Source organism: Felis catus, chromosome A2 (genome assembly GCF_018350175.1).
Source record: "Felis catus isolate Fca126 chromosome A2, F.catus_Fca126_mat1.0, whole genome shotgun sequence".
NCBI lineage: Eukaryota > Metazoa > Chordata > Mammalia > Carnivora > Felidae > Felis > Felis catus.
The window spans coordinates 4976061-4989363 of record NC_058369.1 but is presented as its reverse complement, the minus strand read 5'-3'; the positions used below and the strand labels follow the sequence as shown (position 1 = coordinate 4989363).

The window sequence follows — 13303 nt, the reverse complement described above, 5'->3', positions numbered from 1 at the left end:
ACAGACAGACATCCCATTCACGAGGCTGGGGCGCAGCCACAGGTGAAGACAGCCCTGCAGTGCGTGCCAGCTGGGCCTGGGCCTCCTGCTGCTGCTGCCGGCTGCTGGGGGAGATGGCCACACCCCTGCTGGTGAGTAGGGGTTCATGGCTTGTGGCAGGTGGGTCTCCTGTGTCACTGTGCATGTCTCTGTGCACGTGTGTGCAGGACAGGAGACAGATTAAGTGTAGCCCAGTGCAAGTCAATTCACTTCTCTGAACCTCAGTTTCCTCATCTGTAAAATGGGTGTGATAATAAGCGTGCCCACTTCACAGGGAATGAAATATGATATTGTGTGTGTACATGGGCTGGAAGAAGTGATTCTGCAGCAGGGAGGCCACAGACCACAGGGGTGCAGACAACAGACAGATGGACTGGGACAGTGAGTGCAGGGGAGAGGGAGGACGATGGGGGACGGCTTGGAGGACGGGCAGGGCTGTCAGCGAAACAAGGTGAGGAAGAGAAGCAGGTGTTGGAAACAATAAACATACAGTCCATGTGCAGTGGGGCCTCACCACGTGCGGGGCACCAGGCTGAGCCTCTGCCTGCCCCATGCCACTGGCTTGTCATCCAATGCTCAGAGGGACATTCATGGCTGTGAATGTCCAGCCTGCCCCTGCACCCTCCAGGGTGGGGGTCCCTGATGCTCAGGCCTCTCCTGAGCTTGAGTCAGGGGTGCAGGGGAGCGGGGGAAGCAGCCATGGGGCAGATCAGATCCAGCCGGGCCAAGTTTACCTTCCAGTTAATGAGTAATGAGTAGGGGGAGAAGGGGAGGCCTGGGCTGCATGGTGGGGGAGGTGCCCTGGCCGTGGGTCCTGGAGGGAAAATCTCAGAAAGCAGTGTAGCAAGGACCCCATCCTGGAAGTGGGGGGCCAGGAGGGGAGGGGCAGTCCCTGCTGTTCCCAGGTCTGGCACCAACTCAAGGGTGAGGGTGGGGGGTGCAGCAGGGAAATCACTGCACTCAAGGGGGTTGGGGGAGAGGGGTGCCTGGGCTCCCTCCACCCAGAAAGCCTCCCCCTTCCTTCCCCTTCTTCTCCTTCCTCCAGCTGGGGTGCCAGACGAAACTCAGGACACCAGTTCAACTGGAATCGGGGACACATAGCCAATACTGTGTTAGGGTTAAGTGCCTTCCAGAGACCCCACTTAGCCTCAACCCAGGCAGCCTGGCTCTCCGGCTGTCCATACCTGGAATGTTGGGCAGGGCACGCCAGCTAACAGGGGAATCCCATCCTCCAGGCCTCCTCCTCTCTCTCCCCTGCTGGCTTATCTTGCCTGCCATCCCTCTCCCACACTTCCGGGCACAATGGGCATAGAGACGAACCCATAGGAAGGCATTGGTTAACAAATGCATGGCCAGAAACTGACTGGGCGCCAAGCCCAGATACCTGGGGTGGGGAGCTCTCTGGCCCTCAGTGTTCCTCCACCGCTAAGTAGGTGCAACAGGGAAAGGTCCCTGTTTACTAACTGACCTTGACCCTGAGGGAGACCTTGGCAGGGGGAAGGTGTGTCCATCTTGCTGGAGGACATGCCCTTGGGTTAGTTACCCCAGGACACACTGGCCCCAGGGATCGAAAACTTAGGAAATGGTATTGAGAAATCTGGGGCAGCTCCAGGAAGGGGGAAGCCACGGGAGCTGCGGGCTGGGCTGAGGTTGCAGGGGGGAGGCGGGAGCCAGATAAAAGGCAGCCTCCAGCAGCCTCTGCTCATTCCCTCCCAGTCCGCTTCCTCCTTCCCTCTGTCCCTCCACTGTCCCTGCACCATGGGGCCTGCCTCAGGCCCCAGCCTGCTGCTGCTGCTGCTGCTTACCATCCTGCCCCTGGCACCGGGGGACCCCATGTGAGTGGTCATGACCCTTCTCCAAACCGGGCTACTTGTGAGGTGGGGGTGGGGTTCAGGTCCTAGTAGAATCCAGGGCGCACGTGGGTGTCTGTGGAGGCAGGGGTCAGCGGGTTGGGATGTGAATAGACTTGGGCTGCCTGTGAGCTCATGATTTCATGAGCTGGGGGTTCATGGCACTCGGGTTACAATGGGAGGCGGATGTTTCTAGAAGCAGGGGTCTGCGGGTTTGGGTGCCTGTGGTGTGTTCAGTGATTCCGTGGCTGCGGAATCACTTGGAGGCCTCGAGATCTGACTTCACAGGATTTGGGGGCTTTGTGATATGTGGGTGAGGATTGGAACCCTGGTCCCTAGAACGGCAGCTCCATCCCGTGTTCCACCCGCCCTGCAGGTTCTCCATGATCACCCCCAACATCCTGCGGCTGGAGAATGAGGAGAAGGTGCTGCTGGAGGCCCATGACTATGGAGGGAACCTTGCAGTCACAGTCAGCGTCAACGACTTTCCAGACAGGAAGCTAAGTTTGTCCAGAGGAAACACTTATCTGACCAAGGATAATGACCACATGAGCACAGTCAACATCAAGGTGCGTGCACCTGCTGGCGCCCCTCCCCGCTCTGAGTCTCCTCCATGTTTTGAACCCATCCCACTTGGAAGCCCCTCCCCATTATGACCAGGTGCCACTTGGAAGCCCCTCCCCTCTCTGAGACTCCTGCTTCAATTAGCTTCTCCTATCCTGAGCCCCTAGCTTTGAGCCCCTCTCCTAAGAGATGTCCTCTGAGCCCCTTGTCTAATTCCCCCTACTCATCCCCCTTTCTGATCCCTACCCATCTTAGACCCTTGCCCCCTCCCCTACTACCCCTCCGCTCCCGACCTGGGCACACCAGGGAGACCCGGAGTGGTGGACAGGTGCTATTGGCAGGAAGGGCAGGCAGGTGTGGACCCCACTGAAAGCCTGGGGCTGAATGCGGGCAAGGGGCCGGGAGTCAGCATCTCAATGATTCTCTGGCTATGCCTAGATCCCAGCCAACCGGGAATTAACATCAGGGAAGGGGAAAAAATTCGTGACTGTCCAGGCGGACTTCGGGGGCACCGTGGTGGAGAAGGTGGTGCTGGTCAGCTTTCAGAGCGGGTACCTCTTTATCCAGACGGACAAGCCCATCTATACCCCCAGATCCACGGGTAAGGGGCTGGTTGGTGGCTGGAGAGAGGGCTGGGGGGGAGTGTGGGGAGGGGCAGGGCCTCACTCACCGCCCCCTTTCTCTAACATCATCTCCCAGTCCTCTATCGGATCTTTACCGTGGACAACGACCTACTGCCCGTGGGCCGGACCATTATCGTCAGCATCCAGGTACCAGCAGCGGGGAACCCAGACGATGGCTCCCCCCGGGCAAAGACTCGGGGAGAGACAAAGAGATAGATAGAGACAGAGAAGAGATTCCGGAAAAGGCAGGACTGCAGAGGCTTAAAGGCAAAGAGACCTGTAGAGCCATGAACACAGAAAGAGTCCTGGACACAGGGCAGAGATCCAGGGATACCTGGTGCAGTGATGCTTCTGCCCGTGGATTCCGGCTCCAGGCAAACCTCTGGGGACCGTGTCACTCTGGACAGGTCACTTCACCCTCCTGGGCCTTGGTTTTCTCAGCTGAAGATTGCGATGACAGATAAACACTCTCTGTAGCCCAATCCGCCTCCTGCTGCCAGGGGGCAGCCTCGAGCACCTAACTCCTGTCCCACCCTCCACCCAGAGCCCTCCAGGAGCTCCCACCTCCTTGGGGTAAAAGCCTAAGTCCTCCCAGCACTCCCCAAGGCCCTGCAAGACTTGCCCAGTCCCCTACCTGTCCTCCTCTCCTCCTCTCCTCCCCCTCCTCCCCTCACTCACTCTGCTCCAGCCACATGGGCCTTATTGCTGTCCCTCCAACTGCCATAAAGAGCCAGCCCTAGGACCTTTGCACAGGCTGTTCCCCCACTACTCACAAAACGCTCTTCCTCCAAATACACACATAGCTTGCCCCATCACGTCATTCAAGTCTCTGCTCAAATGTCACCGATGGCACAATTTTACAGAGAAGCCTCTCTGAGGACCTGTAAAATTGCAAACACCCTCTCCCAACTCACACACACACACACACACACACACACACACTCCACTGGTCTCCCTTCCTGTCATCTCCTTTAGGCACCCTATAAATTGAATGTATTCATTTGCTAATTGCCTGCTCCCTAGACCTCCACAGAACCTAAATTTCAGACAGGATGGGTGCTTGGCATACAGTAATTTCACTACAATTTACTGGGCTGAGGCAGGAAAGGGGTGGGGGGGAGGGGGAATGGAAGGAGGAAGTGAAGGACAGAGGGAAGAGGTAGGTGGTTCTCAGAGGATCGTCATGAGTATTTCTTGCAATCACGCAAAGGTAACAGGGACCAGGTCCTGACAGCCACAAGCTGACTGTGGGGATCGGTGGGATTTGTGGGGAACGGAGAACACACACCTCTAAGGGTAGAGCCTCTGCCCAGTTCCAGTCAAATGTCGCTATGTGCCAACAGGAACCCGTATCCACGGTTACCCCAATTTCCAAGAGGAGCCAGAAAGCCAGATTTTTACATGATGTCTCCTGGTGTTTAGTTATTTGCAATGAATGACATACTGTGTGTTAGATTGAACCACACGACTTTGTATTCTTGTAGGTCAAAGAGTCGAAGGTAGGAAATGTTGTGTGACTTAGCGCCCATAGGATGCTTACCACTGGGTCCCGCACGAAGTAGGTCATAAATGCTAGTTACTATCGGTATTCAGACAGCCGCCGACGAGAGTGAGCTCCAGCTTACATGAATCATGTGCCAAGCCAGTGAGGTAGGGGCTATGTTCCTCTCCTTCTTCTAGCTGGGCACATTGAGCACAGAGACATCAAGTAACTTGCCCAAGGTGACACAGCGCGTAAGTGGGAGAGTGGGCATTTGAACCCAGGCTGACTGACTCAAGTCCATGTTCATAACCACTGCCCCAGTAGTCATGACACACAGAGAGTGTCCAGACACAGAGAGGAGGAAGAGAGCCTAGGGGCTAAGCCAGGTCTCTGAAGAGACACTCCCTCCCTGTCAGACCCCCGACGGTGTTCCCATCAAGAGGGACTTCTTGTCTTCTGGGAGGCTGTTTAGCATCTCGTCCCTGTCTTGGAACATCCCGGAGCAGGTCAAGTATGTCAGGCCCTCCTAGAGGGGGTTCCCTTTGCCAAGGGAGGGCGTCTGGCTGGCTCACTCACCTGCCTTCCCCACAGTACAGGGCAGTGGAAGATAGAAGCCCACTATGAAGATGCCCCACAGCAGGTATTCTCTGCTGAGTTCGAGGTGAAGGAGTACGGTAAGAGGAGGAAGGAGTCAGGGTGGGGGCCCCACGTGCCAGGCCCAGTGCTGACAGCCTACTGGTGCCATCTCGACCCCAGTGCTGCCCAGTTTTGAGGTCCAAGTGGAGCCTACAGAGAAATTCTACTACATTGATGACCCACAGGGCCTGGAGGTCACCATCACAGCCAGGTGAGGGGCTAGGAATGGGGCCAGGCGTGAGGGGAGGGGAGGGGGGCCAGGTGAGGGCTAGACGACGGGCCAGGTTGGCAGCTAGGGGTGGAGCCAGGTAGGGGCCGGGTAAGGGAACCCGGGTGCAGTGTGGCCAGGTGTGGGACCAGGTGGGCGCTGAGTGAAGAACCAGATACTGGCCAGGTAAGCACCAGGCGAGGGACCAGGGGTCCGTGGAAGTTTGCAGGCAGGCTTGCCCTTCAGGAGAGGAGCATCTGAGACCCTCTTGCCTCTCAGGTTCTTGTATGGGAAGAATGTGGATGGAATCGCCTTCGTCATCTTTGGGGTCCAGGATGGTGACCAGAGGATTTCGCTGCCCCAGTCCCTCACCCGTGTTCAGGTGCTCTGTCCCTCTGAGCCTCCTCCACTTTGGACTTCCCTCTCCCTCACCTGCGCCCCTCCCCCTCTCTGAGCCTTCCTTCCTCCCCAGATAGATGATGGCAGTGGGGAGGCCAGGCTGGAACGGAAGGTCCTGCTGAGCGGGGTGGAACCCTCCGGAGCAGATGCCCTGGTGGGGAAGTCGTTGTACGTGTCTGTCACCGTTATCCTGCACTCAGGTGAGGCCTGGTCTGAGGAAAGGGACCCAAATGAGGGGGGAGGCCCAGTGTGCGGGAAGAGGCCCAGAATGGATGTGGAATGCAGTGTGACAGGGGAGAACCAGTCTGAGGGCAGAGGCCAAGTGTAAGAGAGGATATCCAGAGGAAAGTGATACCCAGTGAGACAAAGGAGGCCCATTCTGAGGGTGGGGGGAGCCCCAGAATGAAAGTGGGATCCAGTCTGATAGAGGAGGGCCAATCTGAGGGGGCAGGGAGCCCCAGAATGAAAGTGGGAGCCAGTCTGATAGAGGTGGCCCATTCTGAGTGGGGGAGGTCCAGAATGAAAGTGAGATCCCATCTGTAGAGGAGGCCCAGTCTGAGGGGGGAGGCCCAGTATGATTGTGGGATCCAGTCTGATAGCGGAGGCCCAATCTGATGGGGAGAGGCCAGAATGAAGGTGGGATCCAGTCTGATAGTGAAGCCTAGTCTGATGGGGGAGGCCAGTATGAAGGTGGGATCCAGTCAGACAGAGGAGGCCCAGTGAGGGGGGAGGAACAGAATGAAGGCCCTAGCCAGTCTGATGGGGGAGGAACAGAATGAAGGTTCCAGCCAGTCTGATGGAGGAGGCCCAGTCTGAGGGAGGCCCAGTGTAAGGTGTGGTCCAACCTGGAGGGGTGGCCCAGGAACCTGCCCTCACGGCTGGCCCCCTCAGGCAGCGACATGGTGGAGGCGGAGCGCAGCGGGATCCCCATCGTGACCTCCCCCTACCAGATCCACTTCACCAAGACGTCCAAGTTCTTCAAACCAGGCATGCCCTTTGACCTCATGGTGAGACCCGGGGTGGGGCTGCCTCCCCCACCCTTCCCCTGAGCATCAGCCACGCCTCTGGGTCGACCTGAACGCCCTCCTCCTGCCCCTGCACTGCACCTGCAGGTGTTCGTGACAAACCCTGACGGCTCCCCAGCGCCCAACGTTCCCGTGGTGACCCAGTACTCCAAAGGGTCCTCCTTCACCCAGGAAGACGGCGTAGCCAAGCTGATCATCAACACACAAAAAACCTTTAGGTCCCTGCCCATCACCGTGAGTCCTCGCCCACCTCCAGCCCCACTTCTGGGAGATAGGGGACTGTATTTGCAGGGAGGAACTCTGTCCTCTGCCACAGTCATCCTGCCACGTGAGGAGTGGGGTCCTTTTATTGTATCAGGGCATCCTGCCGTTCACATAGAGGGTTTTCATCTGCATAGAGGGGATCTTATCTGCACCAGCAGTCTGGCCATCTGCATAGGTATATTATAAGGATCCGGTGATTACATTTGACCCACCTGGATAATCCAAAACAGACTCCCCATCCTCAGACCCTTAATCCCATTTGCAAACTCCCTCGGCCAGGGAAGGTACTGTATTCCCAGGTCCCAGGGATTAGGATGTGGACATCTTTGGGGGCCAGAATTCATCCCCCTTTCCTCACCCAGGTAAGCACTAGGAAGGATGGTATCCCAGAGTCACGACAGACCAAGAGGACTATGAACGCCCAACCCTACAGCACCATGAGTAATAACTACCTGCACATCTCTGTGCCTCGCGTGGAGCTCAAGCCAGGGGAAGATCTCAATGTCAACTTCCACCTGCGAATTGACCCCACCACCACCCAGGAGAACAAGATCCGCTACTTCACCTACCTGGTCCGTGCCCTCCTAGGATCCCCAGACCCCTCCTCCTTATTTCTGCAGCACCCCCAGTCCAGGGCCACCCCCCTCCACCTTGCTGATTCTTCCTTACACCAACCTGTCTCCCCCAGATCATGAACAAAGGGAAGCTGTTGAAAGTGGAGCGTCAGACGCGGGAGCCCGGCCAGGACATGTACGCGCTGCCCCTGACCGTCACTGAGGACTTCATTCCTTCCTTCCGCCTGGTGGCTTATTACACCTTCATTAACAACAATGGCCAGAGGGAGGTGGTGGCCGATTCCGTGTGGGTGGATGTCAAGGACTCCTGTGTGGGCAAGGTAAGCTTCCGGAGCCTTCCTCTGCACCCATCTTGGCACCCCCGCCTGGCCAGTGCTCACCCGGTCTCTGCCTCTCTCCAGCCCTCTGGGTGGGGTCCCCAACCGAGGCCCATCTTCTCCATTTCCAGCTCCTTCTCTCCACACCTCTGTTTCAGCCTCACTATCTCCCTCCTTGCTGGCCTTTCCGCCTTCAGTCTGTCTGTCTCCACCGTTGCCCCTTCCTGACCAGCACAGCACGGACACTGCCCTGGGCTGACTGCTGATGGAGACCCAGCCTGGCAGGGCTGACCCCTCACTCCTACCTCTGTGTGTCCCCCATCCCCGCCAACAGCTGGTGGTGAAAGGTGGCAAGAAGGAAGAGAAGGTGTACCCACCTGGGCAGCTTTTGACCATCAAGATCGAGGGTGACCGGGGGTCCCGAGTGGGGCTCGTGGCAGTGGACAAGGGCGCGTTCGTGCTGAACAGGAATAGGTTAACTCAGAGCAAGGTGCGCCCCGTACCTCTGGGGTGTGGCAGAAGCAAAGGGGTGGCGTGGGCCTGAGGCTCAGGTGGCACTCAGAAGGGAACCGGAAGTGGGGTTAGGCGTGGGCGGGACGGAGGCTGGGACGGACACAGACATGGCGCGGAAGTGAAGGCTGCGGGTGGGAGCATAGATGGAGGAGTCCGCGCTGGGGGGTGGTTGGCGGGGGCTGTGCACACAGCTCTGAGAGGGGTCTGGGACCAGAACGTAGGGGCGGTCGGACATGTCAGCCTGGTGGTGGAGGCCTGCCCACGAACCCTGCCCTCCCGCAGATCTGGAACATGGTGGAGAAGGCTGACATCGGCTGCACTCCAGGCAGCGGGAAGGACTATGCCGGCGTCTTCACGGATGCAGGGCTGGCCTTCCAGACCAACAAAAACCTGCAGACCCCGGATAGGACAGGTGAGGGCCGGGGAGGGGTGGGGCCTCCACCCCAGATGCTGAGAGCAGGTGGAGGGCACTGTTCTGAGGTCCTCAGATGTTGAGAACAGGTGGGGGCCCTGGGTTCAAGTCCAGCCCCAGCCCCCACCTAGTGAATCACTGCCCGCTGAGCCTCAGTTTCCTCATCTGTCAAATGGGAGCAGCAACACCCCTCCTTCACGGCTACTGAGAGGAGTACATCGGGGACCCTCAGTTGACGCTTAACCCATCTTGTTCGCGTGTGCCCTCCCCTCAGATCCCGAGTGCCCCAAACCAGATGCCTGGCGCCGCCGCTCGGTGATGCTCACAGAGAAGAGGATGGACAAAGGTGGGGCCCCCACCCTCCCCCAAACCCTGCCCATCCGGGATCCAGCCCAGGAGGGAGGAGGGCAGGGCCGGGCCCTGGGGACGTCCTACCCTTGGTCCGCCCGAGCTCCTCCTGCTTTGAGGTCCCGGCTGAGGCCCTGACCGGTGTCGTGTCCACACAGCGGGTCAGTACCCAAAGCAGCTGCGCAAGTGCTGTGAACATGGCATGCGGGAGAACCCCACGAAGTTCTCGTGCGAGCGCAGGGCCCGGTTCATCCAGCATGAGGCCTCGTGCGTGAAGGCCTTCCTGGACTGTTGCAACCGCATCGGCAGTACCCACAGTGCCCCGCTGGGCCTGACCCAGAGTGAGTCCACCTGCCTGTGGGCCAGCCAGAGGGGGGAAGCTCGGTCAGAGCGAGGAGGGCCTGGTCTGATGGGAGAGGGCTTGCTCCGAGGGAGGAGGGCATGGTCTGAGCAGGGAAGCTGGCCAGAATGGGGAGGCTCAATCAAGCCTCGATCAGGCTTGAGGGGTGAGGGGATGGTCTGAGTGGGGAGGCTCCCTTAAAGGGAAGAGGGCCTGGTCTGAGGGAGGAGGCCCAGGTCAGAGTGTTGAGGCTCAGTGAGAAGGAGGAGGGCCTGTTTGAGGGAGGAGAACCTATCTGAGGGGGGAAGGGGCCTGTTTGGGTGGAAAGATGCTTGTGTCTGAGGGGGGAGGAGGGCCTGTCTGAAGGGGAGGGCCTATCTGAGGGGAGGGGTCCACCTGTCTGAGAGGGGCATGTGTACCCTTCGTGGAGGAAGGAGGGACTGTCTGAGGGGGGAAGTTGTTTCTGTCTGAGATGAGTTTTTAGCCTGCCTTTACCAAAGAAAACTCGTTTATGTTGCTTTCCAAAGAGGTGCCTAACTCAATGCCTAACAACATCTGTTGATTTGTTTTCATTCATTCATTCCCTCCCTCCCTCATTCATTCACTCACTCATTCATTAATTCACTCATTCATTCATTCACTCATTCATTCATTCAGTTCTGGATAAGACAAAGCACGTGCACACTTGAAACTTTACATCTCAGGCCAAATAAATCTTAAGCCAAGAGAAAATTTCTCTTCCAAGAAGCCCATTGAAAGCAGAACCAGAGTGGTCCCCACCACAAGGCGGCCCTGACAGAACTGGTGGGAATCCTACGTGCCATTTGCTCAGAGCCTTTGAGCCCAGTGAGGCCTGATGTCTGCTTTTTAAAAATGCTTTTTGATGTGTCTTAGGTAGAGAAAGGCCTTTCTGCTAGGATGGGTGCAGTGGAAACCAAGCCCACAGAGAGCCCCCCGCACCACGGGCAGCATGGCCCCTGTCGTGAGGGTCCCCCTGGCAGATTCCCTCTCGGCCCGCCCTGTCCAGGTTGCTCTTTCTTCTTTCTTTCTTTCTTTCTTTCTTTCTTTCTTTCTTTCTTTCTTTCTTTCTTTTTATTTTATTTTTTATTTTTTTTTTAAATTTACATCCAAATTAGTTAGCATATAGTGCAACAATGATTTCAGGAGTAGATTCCTTAATGCCTCTTACCCATTTAGCCCATCCTCCCTCCCACAACCCCTCCAGTAACTCTGTTTGTTCTCCATATTTAAGAGTCTCTATGGTTTGTCCCCCTCCCTGGTTTTATATTATTTTTCTTCCCTTCCCTTATGTTCATCTGTTCTGTGTCTTAAAGTCTTCATGTGCCTGAAGTGATATTTGTTTTTCTCTAACTTCGCTTAGCATAATACCCTTTAGTTCCCTCCACATAGTTGCAAATGGCAAGATTTCATACTTTTGATTGCCGAGTAATACTCCATTTTATATATATATATATATATATATATATATATATATATATGTATATATACACACATACATATACATATACATATATATATACTCATATATATACATATATATACACACATATATATATATATATATATATATATATATATATATACATATATATGTATATACATGTATACCAGGTTTTCTTTATCCATTCATCCATCGATGGACATTTGGGCTGTTTCCATATTCTGGCTATTGTTGATAGTGCTGCTATAAACATTGGGATGCATGTGTCCCTTTGAAACAGCACACCTCTATCCCTTGGATAAATGCCTAGTAGTGCAATTGCTGGGTTGTAGGGTAGTTCTGTTTTTAGTTTTTTGAGGAACCTCCATACTGTTTTCCAGAGTGGCTGCACCAGCTTGCGACCCCACCAACAATGCAAAAGAGATCCTCTTTCTCCGCATCCTTGCCAACATCTGTTGTTGCCAGAGTTGTTAATGTTAGCCATTCTGACAGGTGTAAGATGGTATCTCATTGTGGTTTTTGATTTGTGTTTCCCTGATGATAAGTGATGTTGAGCATCTTTTCATGGGTGGGTTGGCCATCTGTCTTCTTTGGAGAAGTGTCTATTCATGTCTTTTGCCCATTTCTTCACTGGATTATTTGTTTTTTGGATATTGAGTTTGAGAAGTTCTTTGTAGATTTTGGATACTAACCCTTTATCTGATATGTCATCTGCAAATATCTTCTCCCATTCTGTTGGTTGCCTTTTAGTTTTGCTGATTGTTTCCTTCGCTGTGCAGAAGCTTTTTATAATAGTAGTTCATTTTTGCTTTTGTTTCCCTTGCCTCTAGAGACGTGTTGAGTAAGAAGTTGCTGCAGCTGAGGTCAAAGAGGTTTTTGCCTGCTTTCTCCTCTAGGATTTGATGCCTTCCTGTCTTATTTAGGTCTTTCACCCATTTTGAGTTTATTTTTGTGTATGGTGTAAGAAAGTGGTCGAGGTTCATTTTTCTGGTTGTTGCTGTCCAGTCTTCCCAGCACCACTTGCTGAAGAGACTGTCTTTATTCCACTGGATATTCTTTCCTGCTTTGTCAAAGATAAGTTGGCCATACATTTGGGGGTCCATTTCTGGGTTCTCTATTCTGTTCCATTGATGAGTGTCTGTTCTTGTGCCAGTACCATACTGTCTTAATGATTACAGCTTTGTAGTATAGCTTGAACTCTGGGATTGTGATGCCTCCTGCTTTGGTTTTCTTTTTCAAGATCACTTTGGCTATTCGGGGTCTTTTCTGGTTCCATACAAATTTTAGGATTATTTGTTCTAGCTCTGTGAAAAATGCTGGCGTTATTTTGATAGGGACTGCATTGAATATGAAGATTGCTTTGGGTAGTATTGACATTTTAACAATATTTATTCTTTCTATCCAGGAGCATGGAATCTTTTTTCCATTTTTTTGTGCCTTCTTCAATTTCTTTCATAAGCTTTCTATAGTTTTCACTGTATAGATTTTTCACCTCTTTGGTTAGATTTATTCCTAGGTATTTTATGGTTTTTTGTGCAACTGTAAATGGGATTGATTCCTTGATTTCTCTTTCTGTCACTCCATTGCTCTTTTTAACCACTGTGTGCAGAGTGGTGGTTGCTGCACTGACCCTTCTCACTGGCCCTTTGAACACTTCTTTTGCACATCCCATCGTTTTCATGGGGGACCAGAAACTGTGTCGTCCAAATTGGGCTCTGAGAACAAGGGCCAGTGTGAGCAGCTCTTGAAACCGAGGGAAGTTATCTTATCAATCACAGGATGAAAAGTCACAAAACAGAACCCCTTTGCTTAAAAACTAAGGAAGATGGGGAAATGCCATAAGCGGCAGGCTGCCCGATCCAAGCAAACATAATCATTTTTTTAAAAAATCTTTAGACTCAAGCAGAAAAAGGAGAAATGGGCATAAAAACCTTTTATCCCTCTGAATCATTTGAGGTCGCACCATTGAGGCCCCTAATTAGCTCCGTGTGGAATTTCTAGAAGCAAAGATATTCTCCCACAAAACCACAGCACAGGCATCAGAATGAGGACGTTAATGTTGACTTGTTACCACCACCAAAACCTCCAGCCCCGTTCAGGCTGGCCAGTGGTTTCCCTTTGGTCTGGTCTGGTCTGGTTTGGCTTGGATCCTTTACAGGAAAGGGATCTGTGCAGGAACAGACGTCGGATTTGCTGGTGGGGTCTCCTTAGTGTCCTTGGATCTGCTCAACCCCTGGCAGCACAG

General features: G+C 54.0%; 1 protein-coding gene across 1 annotated transcript in view; it reads left to right on the top strand.

Moving 5' to 3' along the window:
- The first annotated feature begins 1715 nt into the window (after nucleotides 1–1715).
- Nucleotides 1716–13303, top strand: part of LOC101088220 (complement C3-like) — a 43675-nt gene continuing 32087 nt past the window's right edge. Inside the window, exons 1-17 of the mRNA XM_045044816.1 lie at nucleotides 1716–1874; nucleotides 2266–2458; nucleotides 2892–3054; nucleotides 3153–3223; nucleotides 4976–5070; nucleotides 5151–5233; nucleotides 5316–5406; nucleotides 5683–5785; nucleotides 5876–6002; nucleotides 6694–6809; nucleotides 6915–7061; nucleotides 7454–7663; nucleotides 7780–7986; nucleotides 8318–8473; nucleotides 8779–8908; nucleotides 9183–9254; nucleotides 9415–9597. Of these exons, the coding sequence (XP_044900751.1) occupies nucleotides 1798–1874; nucleotides 2266–2458; nucleotides 2892–3054; nucleotides 3153–3223; nucleotides 4976–5070; nucleotides 5151–5233; nucleotides 5316–5406; nucleotides 5683–5785; nucleotides 5876–6002; nucleotides 6694–6809; nucleotides 6915–7061; nucleotides 7454–7663; nucleotides 7780–7986; nucleotides 8318–8473; nucleotides 8779–8908; nucleotides 9183–9254; nucleotides 9415–9597 (2224 nt within the window). The 5' untranslated portion in view covers nucleotides 1716–1797. The remainder of the gene's footprint in view (nucleotides 1875–2265; nucleotides 2459–2891; nucleotides 3055–3152; nucleotides 3224–4975; nucleotides 5071–5150; nucleotides 5234–5315; nucleotides 5407–5682; nucleotides 5786–5875; nucleotides 6003–6693; nucleotides 6810–6914; nucleotides 7062–7453; nucleotides 7664–7779; nucleotides 7987–8317; nucleotides 8474–8778; nucleotides 8909–9182; nucleotides 9255–9414; nucleotides 9598–13303) is intronic.